This window comes from Salvelinus sp. IW2-2015, linkage group LG33, assembly GCF_002910315.2.
Source record: "Salvelinus sp. IW2-2015 linkage group LG33, ASM291031v2, whole genome shotgun sequence".
Taxonomy (NCBI): domain Eukaryota; kingdom Metazoa; phylum Chordata; class Actinopteri; order Salmoniformes; family Salmonidae; genus Salvelinus; species Salvelinus sp. IW2-2015.
Genome location: NC_036872.1, coordinates 12,973,108 through 12,991,981, shown reverse-complemented (window position 1 = coordinate 12,991,981; position 18,874 = coordinate 12,973,108). Strand labels below are relative to the sequence as shown.

Here is an 18,874-nt window from a genome sequence, read left to right as displayed (position 1 = left end):
AATGACATAGTGTATGTAGAAAAAATATGTATTTACAGATATCATGTAATTATTGTGTACTCTTGGATTTCCTTATGGGGTTTATTTTGATTAAGACAACTCAAAAGCCATTGCGTACACTCAATGTGATAATTTTCAGTCCTGTTCCAAAAATATTCGATGAGGTTGTTTGCAAAGACTGCAGTGGGTGATTCTTGAAAAAAGTATTTTGTCAATAGATCTTGGTCTTATGGCAAGCACTTTTTCTTCCAAGTAAACTATTTCAAATGCATGTATTCTAATGTGGTTATTTACAATAGATCAACTGATGTATGGATGAATTAGTAAATTAACTATCTTAATTGTCTAAATGAGCTGCACATTGTACTCTAAATTACAGGGGCCACTGTGGTCCCTGTAGTGTCATATCAATAATAGGCCTAGTAGCTCAATGGAACAAGAGATATGGCGCTCGCAGCATTTTTCAAACACTAGTACGAACACCAACCCCACTTGTTATCATGGTAATTATATTGTTTTGGGTGAAGTGGAGGAACAATGACTAAATGTAAGTTGACATGAAATGTAAGATAATTTGGGGCTTCATAACATACAGGACTGTCTACGTGCGAACGCTATCCATATAGAAAGTAATCTCGGTTTCTGTGCCTTTTATTTGTCTTGTAAATGAAACCATTCTTGGTGGTCCAAATATAGTGTAATTAGGGTCATTAGTTGCGTAGCTGAATTTGAATGACTGGAGTAGGTGTTCTCGGGTGCCTTATTATGCAAACGCATTTTATGGGCCAGTGGGGTGCAAATAGGTGGTTAGGGGCACGAAAAAAACAGGGTGTGGAGAAACAGAATTAAAATTCTAAGTGGCAGAATGCCCGGTCATTGTCAGCGTAAGGGCATACCCCTTAAACCACGGAGATAAGCGGTCCTTTTCAGTAAAGCTGTACCACTGGACGGAGCTGGTACAACTCTAGTAGAGCACTCCAACTACGCACCCACCACCATGGCTTTTACAGCCTTATTTTGGATTGCCTTAATGTGCTTATCTATGACTACTCATTTAATTGGAGTACAGTGTCGCGCAGTTAAGGAGTTACTGTCAACGTCATCCACTTTTCAGGATGGACACAAGACTTTACACACAGATATCTTGAGACGGTGGCGACGGGAGAGCGAGGCGACACAGCGGCAACATTGCGCACTGTTGGCAGTGCCTTGGATGGAAACCAACGCGCTCCCGATGGATTTGGCACAGCTACATCGTCTTCGGGTGCTTTCAATGCCCCAAGGAGGTTTACGGCGTGCAGTCTATCCAGAGCAACCGCTATTCCGTTTTGTCAGACAGGTCTATCGTTGCTGTCAGTTACGTTTCCATTGCAGAGGCGTCAAGGGGATTCAGGGTCGTATCAGTGGAGGTAGGAATCTAAATCCAGGCATTTGAAGTAGATACTCAGCCATTTATTGTGCCTACTCTTGGACTAAATAAGTAAGCCTATGTAGACAGACCTACAATAAAGAATCTAAATTCAGACTTAGGTTTTATAGAAGATAACATTCATTCTAGTGAGGAGAAATGGGGCCACTGTCACATTCTGAGTGGTACTTCTTTCATTTAGGCCTTACATAATGTTTTTCCCCCCCACTAGATACAGACATGGAGTTCCTTCTCAGTCAGGATGTTCTGTCAGTGACAGTAATGAGAGCTGAGATTCATCTCCGTGTGCTGAATCCTCAACACCTGAACATTGAGCCTGTCCTTTCCTACATGGCAAAACGCAAGCTTCCCACACGGTAAGAGTCATGGTTGACATGATGATATACTTACTTAGCTGTATTACCTCAACTTTTTATATAACTATATTCCATATCTATGGAAACTGAAAGTTGTGATTATGAGGCAAAAGTACTGTGGTCCTGACTCCACTCTTCACCTTTTTATTCCACAGATACAGTTTGCTGTCAAAGGAAAACATTCTGGAGCTTCAAGTTGATCTGCTGTTTCTATTCCAAGGTCTTCAGGAGGCAGCTGGTGGTGCCGTAGAGGGGCCAAGCCTAGTTGGCATGCGGAAAGTGGGGGAGCTTTCAAGTGGGGGCCCACGAGAAAGGCCAGGAGCTCCATGGTCTCTGCAGGATACCAATGTTGATCTGTGGGGGGAGGGCGTGGGCCCCCTGCTGACCAATGTGGAGTTAGGCCTTGCCCTGAACTGTGACAGGGGGGGGGTGGAGGTATCTTGTGAGCACAATGGAGTCCACCTATTACACTCTCCATTCATTGCTCTCTCCTACAGATAAAGATGACACAAACCAGGATTGTACACACTATCACATTTTACCTTGCAATGCTCCATAACCCCATCTCCATGTTGTCTCGAATGTCCTCAAGTCTATGAAGCTGCATTTATTTTTCTGAGGGCAACAACTTTTATTACTGTTATGTGAAGGTAGTGGATGTGATGTGTTCACTACCTAACATTTTTTAAATAATTGCAAAATCTATATATTTTTAAGATGTTATACCCCAAGGGGTATGGGGTTCTTTGCACTTCAGCAAATGCTTGTATATATTAAATTATCTGTGTTGTTGTGTTTTGTAAGAAAGATTTTGATTTGTAAAGATGCAAATATTGTATATAATCACATATGTTTATTGGAAATGTGTTTGTTTTTCCTTTATTGAAACTGAATCTTATTAAATTGGCGAAACTCTGTCTCTCTTTTTTTTGTTGCATTAAACAAAAGTTGTTCATAAAAGGGTACAGTCCTAAACTGTGGCAACAATCTCATTGTCTTGTATCTTATGTATGTGTGATTCACTTGTTGTTTTCCCTGTTTTTTCACCTGCAGTTTTCAAGCAACAGGTGGGGTTTTTCTCTCAGCTGACAGAGAGACCTTCTCTTGCTAGGGCTCCTGAGTGGCGCAGCGGTCTAAGACACTGCATCTCAGTTTTAGAGGCATCACTACAGACCCCGGTTCAATCCTGGGCTGTATCACAACCGGGCGGAATCAGGAGTCCCATACGGCGGTGCACAATTGGCCCAGGGTCGTCTGGGTTTGGCCGGGGGTAGGCTGTCATTGTAAAATAAGAATTTGTTCTTAACTGACTTACCTAGTTAAATAAAAATATGCTTCAACACAAGTTTTGACAGTTGGTGTGAAGAAAAGTGGTGGACAAAGAACTCCACCTGGACTACTAAATCATGAGAAACCAACAGCTAGCAAAAACATCTATGCTGAGTTGTTGACAATTAATTGTCCATGAAATGGCAAATAAGAAATTGTTATGAGTTATAAATGGTAATGAGGGAAAAGGAAAAATAAGAAAAAACACGTCAACAACTTAAACTCAGTTTCATAATACAGTCAAAGGGGGAAACATTGCATATAGAGGTAAAAATGTCAGTAGTACTACAGTAGTTATATATTCTGTTGGCAGAAGCCAAGTAAAAGGGGTTTGGATTGGTTTTGATTAGAAAGGATATTTGTATTTGTGTTCATTAAGGATCCCCATTAGCTGCTTGCAAGGGGTCCAGCAACAATAACGCAGTTATATACATTTTAAAATATGTCATTACATTTCAGAACACTTTTCACAACACATTGTGTGTTCCCTCAGGCCACTATCCTACTACCACATATTTACAATACCACATCCATGTATACGTGTCTTATCATGTGAATGTGTGTCTGTGCCTGTGTGTGTGTGTCTCTTCACAGTCCCCACTGTTACATAAGGTGTCTTTTTTTATCTGATTCTACTGCTTGCATCAGTTACCTGATGTGGAATCGAGTTCCATGTAGCCATGGCTCTAAGCAGTACTGTGCGCGTCCCATAGTCTGTTTTTGACTTTGGGATTGTGAACAGACCTCTAGTGGCATGTCTTGTTGGGTATGCATGTGTATCCGAGCTGTGTGTTAGTAGTTTAAACAGACACCTCAGTGCATTCAACATGTCAACAAGAAGTGAATTTCTCCTCCACTTTGAGCCATGAAAGATTTACATGCATATTATTATTGTTAGTGCTCTGTGTACATTTAAGGGCCATGCTGTGCTGCCCTGTTCAGAGCCTATTGTAATTTTCCGAGGTCCCTCCTTGTGGCACTTGACCACACGACTGAACAGTAGTCCAGGTGTGATCTGCCTTGTTGATAGTGTTGTTAAAAAGGCAGAGCAGCCTTTTATCATTGACAGACTTCTACCCATCTTAGCTACTGTTGTATCAACATGTTTTGACCATGACAGTTTACAATCCAGGGTTACTACAAGCAATTTAGTAACCTTAACTTACTCAATTTCCACATTATTTATTACAATATTTAGTTGAGGTTTAGGGTTTAGTTTATGATTTGTCCCAAATACAATGCTTTAACTTTTTGAAATATGTAAGACTAATTTATTCCTTGCCACCCATTTTGAAACTAACTGCAGCTCTTTAAATGTTGCAGTGATTTCATTCACTGTAGTTAGTAGCTGACGTGTATAGTGTTGAGTCATCCGCATAGGCTACATTTTTTGTCAGATTTGACTTTTCGTAGCAGGTTAGGATAATTAGGGTGGGACAACAGTTAGGACATAAACTGTATCCATTCTAGCCAAGACAATCTGGACTCGAGCTCCTCTGACTGTGCATCTGCGCAGTAAAGCTATTTTGGTAAAAGATCGCGATTGGTTTATCATGATGCCAATCAATCTTGAGCCCCACCAGGAGTTGTCATTCGTTAAATTACCCAACACGGAAGTAGAAATATCGACATGTGAGCGAAATGGTGCGACTAAAATCCAGGTAAAATAGCTCGTATTTACATGTTGCTAATGTGTACAATTATAAAGTTCTCCCCTCCTGATCAAACGCTTTTATTCGCAGATATTTGCTGTGTGAAGTTTGCGTATCAAATCGACGCAATCTGTTACTGCTAGATGACCGAGCCATCTACTCTGCCACAAAAGCAGCAGTAGCTCGAGCGCACGGTGACTATGGCGCTGCACTGTCCAGCCTCGGATTCTCAGGTATTGATAAAGGGAATTAGTCCACCTTGTGTAACTAAGCAATGTGATTTGATCACTTAAAGTAACGTTAATGATGCAATAGCATACACTTGAAAAGGGCTTGCAGCCCACTATGCTAGACTAGGTTTACAATAACAATTCTGATTAGTTAACTGACAGTGGCGTAAACTGCTTTTGTACTTTATTTATTTGAACTGTTACTTCTACATTCCTGAATGTACGTTTTACTCCCTACAGCTTCCTTGACACCCAAAAGTACTAAAATGTTTAACAGAACAAGAAAATTGTCCAATTCATGCACTTCAAGAGAATGTGGTCATCCCTACTGCCTCTGAGCGGGCAGACTCACTAAACCCAAGCGTCAATTGTCTGAGTGTTGAAGTGTGCCCCTGGCTATCCGTGCATTTTAAAAACAAGAAAATGTTGCGATCTGCTTTGCTTAATAAGGAATTTGAAATGATTTACTCTTAAGTATATTTACAACCAAACACTGACATTTACTCAGGTAGTCTTTTTACTGAGTATCTTTCTATTGAAAAAGGTATATACTTTTACTCAAGTATGACAATTGGGTACTTTTCCCACCACTGGCTGACATTACATAAGATAAGTGATATTGTTGGAACTCAACGTGCAGCTAGGGGGCTGCTGGTGGTACGAACCACTGCTGTTGTGCCCTTGAGGAAAGCACTTAACCCACTAACCTGAACAGCTTCTACACCCAAGCCATAACTGATAAATAGCTAACAAAATCAGCCTCGTCTTTTTGGGTATGACGCTAAAAGCTTGGCACCTGTATTTGGGGAGTTTCTCACATTCTTCTCTGCAGATCCTCAAGCTCTTATCAGGTTGGATGGGGAGCGTCACTGCACAACTAATTTCAGGTCTCTCCAGAGATGTTTGAGTCCGGGCCTCTCAGACATTGAGACAAGTCCCGAAGCCACTCCTGCGTTGTCTTGGCTGTGTGCGTAGGGTCATTCTGTTGGAAGGTGAACCTTCACCCCAGTCTGAGGTCTTGTGCAGGTTTTCATTAAAGATCTCTGTACTTTGCGCCGTTCAGCTTTCCCTCAATCCTGAGAAGTCTCCCAGTGCCTGCTGCTGATAAACAACCCCACAGCATGATGCTGCCACCAGCATGCTTCACTGTAGGGATTGTGCCAGGTTTCCTCGAGACGTGAAGCTTGGCATTCAGGCCAAACGGTTCAATCTTGGTTTCATCAGACCAGAGAATCTTTCTCATGGTCGGGCCTTTTGGACACCTTTTGGCAAACGCCAAGCAGGTGGTCATGGGCCTTTTACGGAGTGGCTTCCATCTGGCCACTCCACCATAAAGGCCTGATTTGGTGGAGTGCTGCAGAGATGGTTGTCCTTCTGGAAGGTTCTCCCATCTTCAGAGGAACGGTTGGGCTCTTGGTCATCTCCCTGACCAAGGCCCTTCTCCCCAGATTGCCCTGTTTTGGCTGGACAGTCATCTCTAGGGAGAGTCTTGGTTGTTCCAAACTTCTTCCGTTTAAGAATGGAGGCCACTTTTCTTGGGGACCTTGAATGCTACAAATGTTTTGGTACCCTTCCCCAGATCTGTAAAGGACCTGTAAGAACTTCACTGTCAGTCTACACCTGTTGTTTACGAACCACTTGACAAATACAATTTGATTTAACCCCAAATTGCTTTCCATCCAGGGTGGGGTAAATTGGCTGGGGGTAAAAAAGGCTGAGGATAATTCATAAAAGTAATGAATAAATTATATTTTTCAGTGAAATATCTGAATGCCCACACTGGAATTGTGTTCCTGCGCTGTCGGAAGAGCCACTACAGACTCATCTGGTCTGCATTGCCATTCATCACCCGTCTAGAGATCCGAGGGCAAAGAGTGCCATGTTTTCTGAACTGTTTGCATGTGGGAGGTAAGACAGACCAACTTCCGTTTGCATGAACAAGTTGTAGCTGATATTTGGGATGTAAAAGTGACACGCATGCATACATTATTTGTATTTATTTGCACACAAAAAAAGACAGGTTTCTAACTTGTTTTTATTTGAACTGTTTTGTCTTCCACCTAAGAGGGCTTATATGAAAGAAGTTTGTTCAGTTAATCAAAGCATACTAATTACAATTGAACATTATAAACTGTGTACAATTTTTTAAAATATATATACCAGCTCTAGTGCCGTCATCAATTTAACAAAGATATATATTTTGCACTGAGGGTAACTAACTGCAAATTCAATGTCTACTTACTTTAATTTTATGCAGGAACGATCCGGACATGTCAGAAATTTCTGGTCCGATACAATACTCAGCAGCTCCACCGGATGCTCCCCCTCTGTCAGAGTGAAGGTATGCAATGGTTTGCTTTATTTTTGTACATCAGTTCCTTACCCATGTACGGTTTTCTCATTGCAGACAATATGCCTAGTAATCTAGTAAATTTGAATAGGCAACAACCAGGTTACAGAGAAGCTATAATTTGGTGGGACTTCCAAAGCAAATATACTTTTTGTTATTATTTTGTACGCTACTCCTCTTACACTGTTTAAGATAGAAATGCCGTTCAAACTTTAATGTGCAGAAAGGTCTGGAATAGTGTGCTTGCGTAACTTTTTCATATTTTTAAACTTAATTTTGCAGTCTTTTTGTCTATCTTCATTCACTTTAATGGGACTTTTTTTTCAACTTTCTAAAGCGCCTCATTGTGACATCATCACTTCCAATATTCACTGTAAACAATAACTTTTGACACATCAGCTTATTTGACCACTTTGCGATCAGCTTAGTTCGTAAATTCACTTTGGCGATCTACCCCGATGTCAGAGTATTCTCGTCTGAGTGTGCCAGAGCACAGAATAACGAACGCTCAACACCCGTTGAATATGGCTGGTGTCAGTAAACGTCGGTTTAAAAAAGCATGATTGAATTGTTGCCAGCAGCAGTTAAGTTAGTCACCAACACTTTGGATAACCTAAAAATAGGATGAGTAAAATGGTCAGAGTGAGATGTTCCCTCATTTGTGTCTGGAATTAGCTAACCAACATTAGCCAGTTAGCTTGGGTGCTTGGCTGCCGTTGTGTGGCCAGAACGCTCGGATCAACCTTACACCTCGGCCAGAGCGTCCAGTGTGCGCGCTGAACGCACCGAGAGTGAAACGCTCTGAATTTACAAACGCCCAGAGGGCACTGAGCACACTCTGGCACTCCAGATTGAATTTATGAACCCTTAGACAAAAAGTTACAGTATATGAAATCTTCCTCTACTTCTCTGCTATTCAAATCTGGCGTTTGAACAAAAATATATTTTACAATTTTAACCTTTCTAGCGCAGGCGTTCCGTTAGTGGAACCCCTCGACAACATTCCGCTGAAAAGGCAGAGCGGGAAATTCAAAAATATTTTTTTGAAATATGTAACTTTCACACATTAACAAGTCCAATACAGCAAATTAAAAACACACAGCCATTTTCCAGCCACAGATAGGAGTCACAAAAAGCAGAAATATCGATAAAATGAATCACTAACCTTTGATCTTCATCAGATGACACTCATAGGACATCATGTTACACAATACATGTATGTTTTGTTCGATAATGTGCATATTTATATCCAAAAATCTGTCTACATTGGCGCGTTACGTGCAGTAATGTTTTGATTCCAAAACATCCGGTGATCTTGCAGATAGCCACAGAAATCCCAGAAATACTAATAATAAACATCGATAAAAGATACAAGTGTTATTCACAGAATTAAAGATAGACTTCTCCTTAATGCAACCGCTGTGTCAGATTTCAAAAAAAGATTTGCGGAAAAAGCATCATCTGAGTACGGCGCTCAGAGCCCAATCCAGCCAAAGAAATTTCCGCCATGTTGGAGTCAACAAAAGTTAGAAATAACATGATAAATATTCACTTACTTTTGAAATTCATCAGAATGCACTCCCAGGAATCCCAGTTCAACAATAAATGACTGGTTTGTTCCATAAAGTCCATAATTTATGTCCAAATAGCTATTCGTTGTTAGCATGTTAAGCCCAGTAATCCATCTTCATGAGCACTAGGTCCAGACAGAAACTCAAAGTTCCGTTACAGGTCGTAGAAACATATCAAACGATGTATGGAATCAATCTTTAGGATGTTTTTAACATAAATCATCAATAATGTTCCAACCGGAGAATTCCATTGTCTTTAGAAAAGCGCTGGAACGAGAGCGAACTCTGTCGGGAGCGCGCGTCACGAGCCTGAGACACTCTGCCAGACCACTGACTCAAACAGGTCTCATGAGCCCCTCCTTTATAGCAGAAGCCTGAAACAAGTTTCTAAAGATGGTTGACATCTAGTGGAAGCCTTAGGAAGTGCAACTTAACCCCATAGACACTGTGTATTCGGTAGGCCAAGCTTTGAAAAACTACAAACCTCAGATTTCCCACTTCCTGGTTGGATTTCTCAGGTTTTCGCCTGCCATATGAGTTCTGTTATACTCACAGACATCATTCAAACAGTTTTAGAAACTTCAGAGTGTTTTTTTCTCCAATACTACTAATAATATGCATATATTAGCATCTGGGACAGGGTAGCAGGCAGTTTACTCTGGGCACGCATTTCATGCAAAAGTGAAAATGCTGCCCCCTATCCCAAACAGGTTTTAAAGGTTACAGCTATTTGTCAGTTTAGAGTGATGAAAAGCAGCTAGCTAATGTTAGCTAACAGCTCTTACATATTGCTTCATCGAGCAGCCCAAACGGAGCCGTTGGTATGGATACCAATGCATTTCAATGGCAAAAAAGAGCCATCCACTAGAATGGTTGAAAGTATAATTCTAGATCTCTCCTCTTTCACCGCTTAACCTATTAACTCCAAACCAACGCTGATATGTTTTGACTGACCATACTTAGGTTGCTTGTCAATAGATTTTTGATACTATAATTGAACTAACCATTTTAAAATGTGCATAAATTAACATAGGTTTGAATGAGAACCAAAGAAATGCAGAGGTAGCAATTGAAAATGTTCCTGCTCCTTGGCCAATTAAGCTACAAGACCAACTTTAAAACATTCAAGCTATCTACTTCTATAACACATATAAACTAGAACTAAATACATTTGCATAAATGTGCATAAAATAACTCCCCAACAGTAATTCTTGAACTGTTCAAGCTAGGGATACCAAACCACCTTTCAAATGTTCAGGCTATTAACTTCAAATTATTTAAATTGATCAACTATATAAATTAGCGTAAAATAACTCCCCAACATTAATTATTGAACCATTCAAGCTAGATACAGCAAACCAGCTTTCATATGTTCAGGCTATCCTAACCTTTCATCTACCTATGTTTTCAACTATAACCAGTCACCATCATTACTACTGCAGACAATACCACTACTATAACATTTTTCAAAACCATACACACTTCAAAACTACTTTGCTTTAAATGGTAAAGTAAAACTTTTTAAACTTCTACCATTACCACAAAAATACTTTTTAAAGAGGTAAAGCAAGTCACGCTGCTTTTGTAATTCATGTACAATTACCATCTAGTTTGATTTCAAACCATTGAACTGAGAATTGAGCAAACTATACTGTGGCTGTTTTGTTTGTCTTTCATTGTGCAGCAGAGAGATCAGAGATCCGCAAGTCAGTACTGAGCTGCACCCTGAAGAAAGAGGCAGATGATGAAGAAGAGGAGGATGAGTGACCCCAACATCATTCTGACACTCTTGCTACTTGCAGTGTATCTCACCTCTGGGAAGACACTGTTAATCCCAATACAGGTAGTTCTGTTATTGGGCTGATGGATTTCATGACAGAATAGAGCCCTCAAACTCAACTCTGGACCTCGAAGCCAGTTCCACGTTTTTCATTGTTCACCTCTAATTAGGGACTAATTTAGTTGAGTGCAATTAATTCAGGTAGAACGGAAAACCAGGAGGTTCCGGACCTCGCAGATTAAGAGTTGAATACCCCTGGAATAGAGCCTGGTGCTTCAATGCAGCTGTTGTCGTGTGAATGCAGATCAGCTGTGAGCTAATTAAAACAAAGCAAATAAAACATGGGACATGTGTACATAAATAGTTTTGTTATTTCTGCTATGTGTATAATTAATGTTATTTTCTACACTGTTATGTATACATTTTCTGAAAGCAAAATAATAAAATCTCTTCTAGCAAGCCAACCATTTGCCTTTATTCATGACTCCAATTCCATTACATTACATTGAGCCATTGGATGTCCCCTTTAGCCTTGTGGAAAATGCTCTGATGCGGGCCAAATGCTCTGTCTAAACGCAAATACACGTGATACAGTTTTGGAAACATTTGGAGCGTATCTTTCATATACTGAACAAAACTAGATACAAAACATGCAACAATTTAAACAATTTTACGGAGTTACAGTTCATATAAGGAAGTCAGTCAAGTGAAATAAATTAATTAGGCCCTAATCTATGGATTTCACATGACTGGGCAGTGGCGCAGCCTATGCCCTCCCAGGCCCACCCACATGGGAGCCAGGCCCAGCTAATCAGAATGAGTTTTTCCCCACAAAAGGGCTTTATTACAGACAGAAATACTCCTCAGTTTCATCAGCTGTCCGGGTGGCTGGCCTCAAACATTCACGCAGGTGAAGAAGCCTGATGTGCAGGTCCTGGGCTGCTGTGGTTACACATGGTTTGCGGTTGTGAGGTCGGTTGGACGTACTGCCAAATTCTCTAAAACAAAGTTGTGGTAGAGAATTAAATTATTTGGCAGCAGCTCTAGTGGACATTCCTGCAGTCAGCATGCTAATTGCACACTCCCTCAACTTGAGACATCTGTGGCATTGTGTTGTGACAACTGTACATTTTAGTGGCCTTATGTTCCCAGCACAAGGTGCACCTGTGTAATGATCATGCTGTTTAATCAACTTCTTGATTTGCCACACCTGTCAGGTAGATGGATTATCTTGGCACAGGAGAAATGCTCACTAACAGGGATGTAAACAAATCTGAGAGAAATATGTTTCTGTCCATATGGAACATTTCTGGGCTCTTTAATTTAAGCTCATGAAACATGTGTTTTATATTTTTGTAAAGTGTGTGTGTGTGTGTGTATTTTTTTTAATCAATTACAAAATATATACTTAATGTTTTAGGAAAGTTACACCCAGCTGTATTTTCAAGAACACTGACTCCAACCGTGACTACACTTCCTCCCCTCCAATTTCTTCATTGATCCAGCTATAGTCCATGCGGTACATTCAATTGAGAACTCAAGGTCTGGGTATATGTACCCAGACCTTGGGTTTTCCAGAGCTAGCCAACCATACTGCCACTTTTTCCTCAAACATTTAGAGAAGGACCACAATGAGGGGGACGACAATTCACTCTGAACTAGTATTCACATGTATGTTACTTGTATTCTCATTTTTACTTTCAGAAAGAAACACAAACAATACGGATGTTGGGTTCCTACTACATTTCCCACAATCCCACCCTGTACAAAACAACAACGCGCAAACGTCTCATCCGGGTCTCTGTGGTTCCTGTTTGGCGACCTGTCGCCATTAGTTTTAGCTCGTCCGTTAGATAATATATTTTTGGGGGATAACTTCACAATTGTCCGTTTTCCATTCTTTGGAGAACGGTCAACGCCTTTTTGGGGCCAAGTGTTTCCCAGAACGCGAAAACGCTCAACTTTCCTGGGTCTTGGCCCCGCGGTGTGAGCCTTCGCTTCGTTCTCAATTTCTACACCGCCTCCATTACTGAGACGCCTAAATTGTGTCTCTATTTTTCTTGGTTTGTTTTGTTGTCAAGATGTCGCCGTAATGGAGTCTCCCAGTTTGACCGAAATTAAACAGGGCCTTCGCTGCCTGACCCGCACTCGCTACAATCCACTCTCCTCTCCCTTTGTCCCATTTAATGCTAGGGAGTTCGGACGCTCTCTCCCCGGAGCTCGGCCTAAATACCTCTCGCAGAAAGGACACAACCATGGAGAAGAATCCAAACAGCAATGCCAACAGCAACAAGGTTCCTCCCCGTTCGAGTTCTACAGGCCCAACACCTGGAGAATCTAAACCGAAAACAGGTGAACATTAATCAATGTCTTTTCTAATTCGAACTAAATCCTAGCCAATCTCCTTCTAGCTGGTTTAGAATTGTAGTCTTTGGGTGTCACGGAGTAGAGCGACACAAGGTCCATAGGTAACGGCTAATCAGCCTACTAAATGACACCCACAGATTACAATTCTAAAGAGTTTATACAAATATTAGCTTCTTAGATATAGTGTAACTGTGGGGTCATTCCATGTCATAAGCCATAACACCCACCATCTCAGATTGTTCTGAAATTGATTCTGTAGATAGAACAGAAAAGATGAGCATTCCAGTAATATTATTTTGTTGAAATGTAATTTGATCTCTGAGAAATTAAGCAAAGTGATTGCATCCAGTGACAATTTTTTTGTTTATAGGATTATTATAATATTCAATAAATATATGCCCAGTACCTAACATCCGATTTGGGCCAAACTTTTTTCTAACAATGAGTAGACATGACTCCAAAGAACTGGTCAAAAGCCACCCACGGACCACCCCACGCCAATCCCAACCGAACAACAAGCATAGAGTATCAGTTCTCGTATGTCTGAAGTAGTATGGAACTGCGGCTTGGAGTATTGTTTCTTCATCCTGTGTAATGTCTTCTCAGTGAATTTGGTGATGTCACCCCCCCATCAGTGAAATTAATCATTTCAGTTTATAGAAGGGGATATATACCTATAATGACCAGCTTTTGACCACTAGAAGGAGCTGTTCCTTCTATTAGGTGTTTTGTTTAACCAAATAACATTTTGGTTTCCTTACCATGTAAATGCTCTATGGACAAGGTATGACTGCAACCCATGTTTTGGTAACATTGTCACTGTTTCAAATGCTAACATTTTTGCATTTGTAGCACAAATCAGTGGTATCTATATTAGCGCTTTTGTGCTTCGTAACCAAATGATCTATAAAGGGGATGGGCAACTTTGATTGGGATGGGGGGCACAACATCTGAAATCATCATGATGCTCCCCCGTCCCCACCGTGTGAGCAAAACATTTTAGCTACCCCTTCTTGACAGCGGGTAGTGACTTTACTGATTTATATATATTTTTTTAAATGTGCATTTCTACACTTTGCCATGGGAAGTAGAGAAAATGTTGTGGTTTTTAAAGCACGTTGGCTGTAATTCTACACATTTTGAAATGGGGAGGGAGAATATTCTGCAATTTTATAACTAATTTCATGTAATTCTACTCATTTTGCCATGGGACAGAGGAACATTTGCGGTTTTACAGCCAATTTCCTGCAGTTCTACACTTTTTGCCATAGGGTGTAGAGAAATATTACGTTTTTCATGTGATATTCAGGTTGATGGTGGCGTTGAAACCCGTGTCAAATACCGATTTCAACTTAGTCAGTTCGTCAGTGACTAACTAATTCAATGGTGGACCCCTGATTGGTAATTCAATAATAATTAGGCCAACTACAAGTTTGTCTAGCGGCCAGCTATCTAAACTAAACAATCTCAAAAAAATGTGCAGACATGGGCTAATTGAGTGACTGTCAGTGACTTATACCCTGACTACACCGCTCGTGTTGCAAAATATATTTAGAAATCAATATTATTAAATTATTGCACCCATACTGCTCGCGCATGTCAATGAGCGTCTGTGTTGCCATGGGCTAAAATAGAAGTCAGTTCTATTTGTGACGTAGATCGCAGTGCAAGTCCTGCCTCTCCCATCTCCTCATTGGTTTATAGAAGCAGTTACCCACGTGCTATCCCCTCATTGGTTATACCAATGTGGGTGATTGAAAGATGAACTGTGTTGTCGGTCGTCGTGGTAATACTATAAAAGTTTAGATGCCAATCACCATATAAGTTCAAAGAAGAGAAAGCCTGGAAGGAGGAGAGATGACTATAAACGATTCGGTTGAACGTTTTGTGTGTGGATTAATTGTCGGAGTAGAGGACTTTGTGCATTTCAGGTAAAATAACTCAATGTTTATATCCCAGGGCAAATTGGCTAGCAACAGCAAGCTAGATAAATGGGACAAATTAGCAAGTGCAAGCTAGCTAGCTAAATTGCCATAAATGTTTCATGCTTTTTGACCTGTCCCCAAATTAATGTAATTGGTTCAGAGTTTGTTTTGATATTTTAACCTGCGTGTCGTGATCGCGTTTGGTGTGGGGGGACAAAATACATTTATGCACACACGCAGCCGGTTTGGGTTCCGTGTTACATAACAAGAGAAGAACTACTGATGCACAATGAAATTGAAATTACACCTTGCGTATTCTAAATTGCAAAGTATATTGAGACTGACTGGGGAGAGAGAGTCTCAATTTACTGTTGCAAGTTAGAATAGTAGAATATGCAAGGTGTAATTGCCACGGGCCCCAATTTGCCAATCCCTGATCTATAAGTAACAATTTTTAGATACTTAATGATTTGACCATAAAGTTTTGAAATGCTAATATAGATACCATTGACTTGCATTAGATTTGTGCCACAAATGCCAAGAAGTTAGCATTTGAAACAGTGGGCAACAAAACCAAACCATGGGTTGCAGTCATACCCTGTAAGCAGTCTATTGTCAAGGTAAGGAAACCAATGTCATTTTGGGTGAACGATTTCAGAACAATCTGAGATGGTTGGTGTCAATCCTCTTAAAGTGCTTTTTGAGGTGGAACAAACCTGTGGAAAATCCCCTTCCCAGTCAGTCTATTCTGTGTATTGGACATTCATATTGCAATGTACAGCCTTACCTATGAATATTGGGTCCATGAAATGGGGTAAGGCTGTACAATGCAAAATTAATGTCCAATAAACACAATAGGTACGACAGAGACTCGGATGAGACATCTGCATGTTGTTTTGTACAGGGTGGGATTGTGGGAAATGTAAGAACCCAACATTCATAATTTTTTCATAATTACTTTCCCTTTGAAAGTAAAAATGAGAATACAAGTAACATAAATGTGAATTGTCGTCCTCTGTGGCACATAACCAGATAACATACAATATTCTGTTATTCTGAAATCCATTTTTTATCATGTTTCTTTAGACCTGCCTAAGAAAATGTATTTATTTTGATGGTGTATATGAAATGAATTTATTAGACATCTACTTTTATGTAGCTGTTCCAAAGGCGTGGAGACCTGGAGATGCTAAATGTGTTTGTTAATTAATGGGCAATTACCATGACACCGGCAGTCTTTTGCATGGCAAAATGTCATGACCGTCACAGCCCTAGATAAGAGTGAGTCAAGCATCGATCATCATGTCACCAGAATAAGACCCTCGATATTTATTGGAAAGGAGCAGCAGGATCACCGTGCACGTTCACCACCTTGTGAAGTTGTTCATAACTTATTTAATCTGTAGCCTAATAAACTGCATGGTTTCCCCGAGTTGTAGTAAAAGGACCACACATCATCGCGTGACTCCAAATTTACTTCGATATGATGGTTATTATATCAATATTTGCCCATAAATGTGTTTCCACTGCCATTTCTCGCATTCTGTCAGCATTTATAAAATTGTACCGGAATTGTTTCCATCACAGCTGTCGTGATTTTTAAGTAAAAAAATAAATGTATACGGTATGGCTTTACTCGCATAAACGTGGTTACTGAGTAGGCTGATACCTAGGGATCGAGTCCATGAAATGGGGTAAGGCTATACATTGCAATATACAGTACCAGTCAAAAGTTTGGACACCTACTCATTCAAGGGTTTTTATTTTCACTATTTTCTATATTGTAGAATAATAGCGAAGACATCAAAACTATGAAATAACACATGGAATCATGTAGTAACCAAAAAAGTGTATTTGAGAATCTTCAAAGTAGCCACCCTTTGCCTTGATGACAGCTTTGCACCTCTTGGCATTCTCTCAACCAGCTTCACCTGAAATGCTTTTCCAACAGTCTTGAAGGAGTTCCCACATATGCTGAGCACATGTTGGCTGCTTTTCCTTCACTCTGCGGTCCAACTCATCCCAACCCATCTCAATTGGGTTGAGGTCAGGTGATTGTGGAGGCCAGGTCATCTGATGCAGCACTCCATCACTCTCCTTCTTGGTCAAATAGCCCTTACACAGCCTGGATGTGTTTTTTGTGTCATTGTCCTGTTGAAAAACAAATGATAGTCCTAAGCGAAAATCAGATGGGATGGCGTTTCACAGCAGAATGTTGTGGTAGCCATGCTGGTTAAGTGAGCCTTGAATTCCAAATAAATCACAGTGTCACCAGCAAAGCACCATCACATCACCTCCTCCATGCTTCAGGGTGGGAACAAAACATGCAGAGATCATCCGTTCACCTACTCTGCGTCTCACAAAGACACGGCGGTTGGAACAAATTCTCAAATTTGGACTCATCAGTCCAAAGGACCGATTTCCATCGGTCTAATGTCCATTGCTCGTGTTTCTTTGCCCAAGGAAGTCACTTCTTACTGGTGTCCTTTTAATAGCGGTTTCTTTGCAGCAATTCGACCATGAAGGCCTGATTCACACAGTCAACTCTGAATAGTTGATGTTGAGATGTGCCTGTTACTTGAACTTTAAAGCAATTATTTGGGCTGCAATCTGAGGTGCAGTTAATTGCCGATTACATTTATTTTCTTTTTTCTGAGGCTGGTAACTTTTTTTAATGAACTTATCCTCTGCAGCAGAGGTAACTCTGGATCTTCCTTTCCTGTGGCGGTCCTCAGGAGAGCCAGTTTCATCATAGCGCTTGATGGTTTTTGTGACTGCACTTGAAGAAACGTTCAAATTTCTTAATTTTCCTTATTGACTGACCTTCATGTCTTAAAGTAATGATGGACTGTTGTTTCTCTTTGCTTATTTGAGCTATTCTTGCCATAATATGGACTTAGCCCTGTTTGGTAAAGAACCATCTTCTGTATACCCCCCTACCTTGTCACAACATAACTGATTGGCTCAAACCCATTAAGATTAAAATAAATTCCAAAAATGGACTTTTAACAAGCCACACCTGTTAATTGAAATGCATTCCAGTTGACTACCTCATGAAGCTGTTTGAGAGAATGCCAAGAGTGTGTAAAGCTGTCATCAAGGCAAAGGGTGGCTACTTTGAAGAATCTCAAATATATTTTGAATTGTTAAAAAAATGTGGTTACTACATGATTCCATATGTGTTATTTCATAGTTTTGATGTCTTCACTATTATTCTACTATGTAAAAATAAAGAAAAACCCTTGAATGAGTAGGTGTCCAAATGTTTGACTGGTACTGTATGTCCCTAATGCAATTCTGAAGTATAATACATCCACAGTGCAGTTTCAACAGATTTCGTACATTTTTTTGTGTCAAATTAATTATTGTCTTTTGCTGAATTTATACATCAACATTTCAACTTTGTTTAGCGTCTAGTACAGTTGCACGATTACACTTTTTATACGTTTGCATCAGTTCAGTGGGGGACTTTTATTTTGAAGGTGAACTGCCAATTCCACCATTGTTGTTCACAACACACTGGTCATCCAAGCCAGAGGTGTGAGCAGAGTTGAGCGATTGGAAATCCCGCTCGTGCTTGCGCTCCATGTATGTCCATGTCTTTCCTAAAAACCACTCCACGCTCACAGGGGAAAAAAACTCCTGCTCTGAATTTGCTCCACTCATTAAGATCACAATTGAACCGGCCCCCATCTGTTTTTGTGACTACCTGGACCTACCAAGTTGGTTTTAAGGTATTGAAACCAAACCATATGGATTTGAATGAAAAGTAATTGAAAAAACATGAAGGTGAATGTAAGAAGTGACCATCATTTCAATAGACTACGTGTCATATTAAACAGCATAAACACTAAATGGGTCAGGAGCCAGACAGTGAGCCTAAGA

At 40.4% G+C, this 18,874-nt stretch overlaps 3 protein-coding genes across 3 annotated transcripts in view; all 3 read left to right on the top strand.

Annotated features, from left to right (window-relative positions):
- Positions 1-796: 796 nt before the first annotated feature.
- LOC111957895 (uncharacterized) lies at positions 797-2,702 on the top strand. Its single transcript, XM_023978978.2, has 3 exons — positions 797-1,409; positions 1,641-1,785; positions 1,941-2,702. Exons 1-3 carry the CDS (start codon positions 998-1,000, stop codon positions 2,284-2,286), a joined length of 903 nt encoding a protein of 300 aa, XP_023834746.1. The 5' UTR covers positions 797-997; the 3' UTR covers positions 2,287-2,702.
- A 1,982-nt stretch (positions 2,703-4,684) lies between these two features.
- Positions 4,685-11,161, top strand: pop5 (POP5 homolog, ribonuclease P/MRP subunit). Its single transcript, XM_023979392.2, has 5 exons — positions 4,685-4,775; positions 4,857-4,999; positions 6,755-6,904; positions 7,254-7,337; positions 10,602-11,161. Exons 1-5 carry the CDS (start codon positions 4,756-4,758, stop codon positions 10,682-10,684), a joined length of 480 nt encoding a protein of 159 aa, XP_023835160.1. The 5' UTR covers positions 4,685-4,755; the 3' UTR covers positions 10,685-11,161.
- Positions 11,162-12,480: 1,319 nt separating this feature from the next.
- The window catches only part of rnf10 (ring finger protein 10), a 28,149-nt gene continuing 21,755 nt past the window's right edge, over positions 12,481-18,874 (top strand). The window contains exon 1 of the mRNA XM_023978392.2: positions 12,481-13,049. Coding sequence (XP_023834160.1) covers positions 12,884-13,049 — 166 coding nt within the window. The 5' untranslated portion in view covers positions 12,481-12,883. The remainder of the gene's footprint in view (positions 13,050-18,874) is intronic.

Coding starts and splice junctions, on each gene's coding strand:
- pop5 (XM_023979392.2), top strand. CDS start 4,756: ATGGTGCGACTAAAATCCAG. Junction 4,776..4,856: donor ATGGTGCGACTAAAATCCAG/GTAAAATAGCTC, acceptor TTTTATTCGCAG/ATATTTGCTGTGTGAAGTTT. Junction 7,338..10,601: donor CCCCCTCTGTCAGAGTGAAG/GTATGCAATGGT, acceptor TTCATTGTGCAG/CAGAGAGATCAGAGATCCGC.
- LOC111957895 (XM_023978978.2), top strand. CDS start 998: ATGGCTTTTACAGCCTTATTTTGGATTGCCTTAATGTGCTTATCTATG. Junction 1,410..1,640: donor TCAGGGTCGTATCAGTGGAG/GTAGGAATCTAA, acceptor CCCCCCCACTAG/ATACAGACATGGAGTTCCTT. Junction 1,786..1,940: donor AAACGCAAGCTTCCCACACG/GTAAGAGTCATG, acceptor TTTATTCCACAG/ATACAGTTTGCTGTCAAAGG.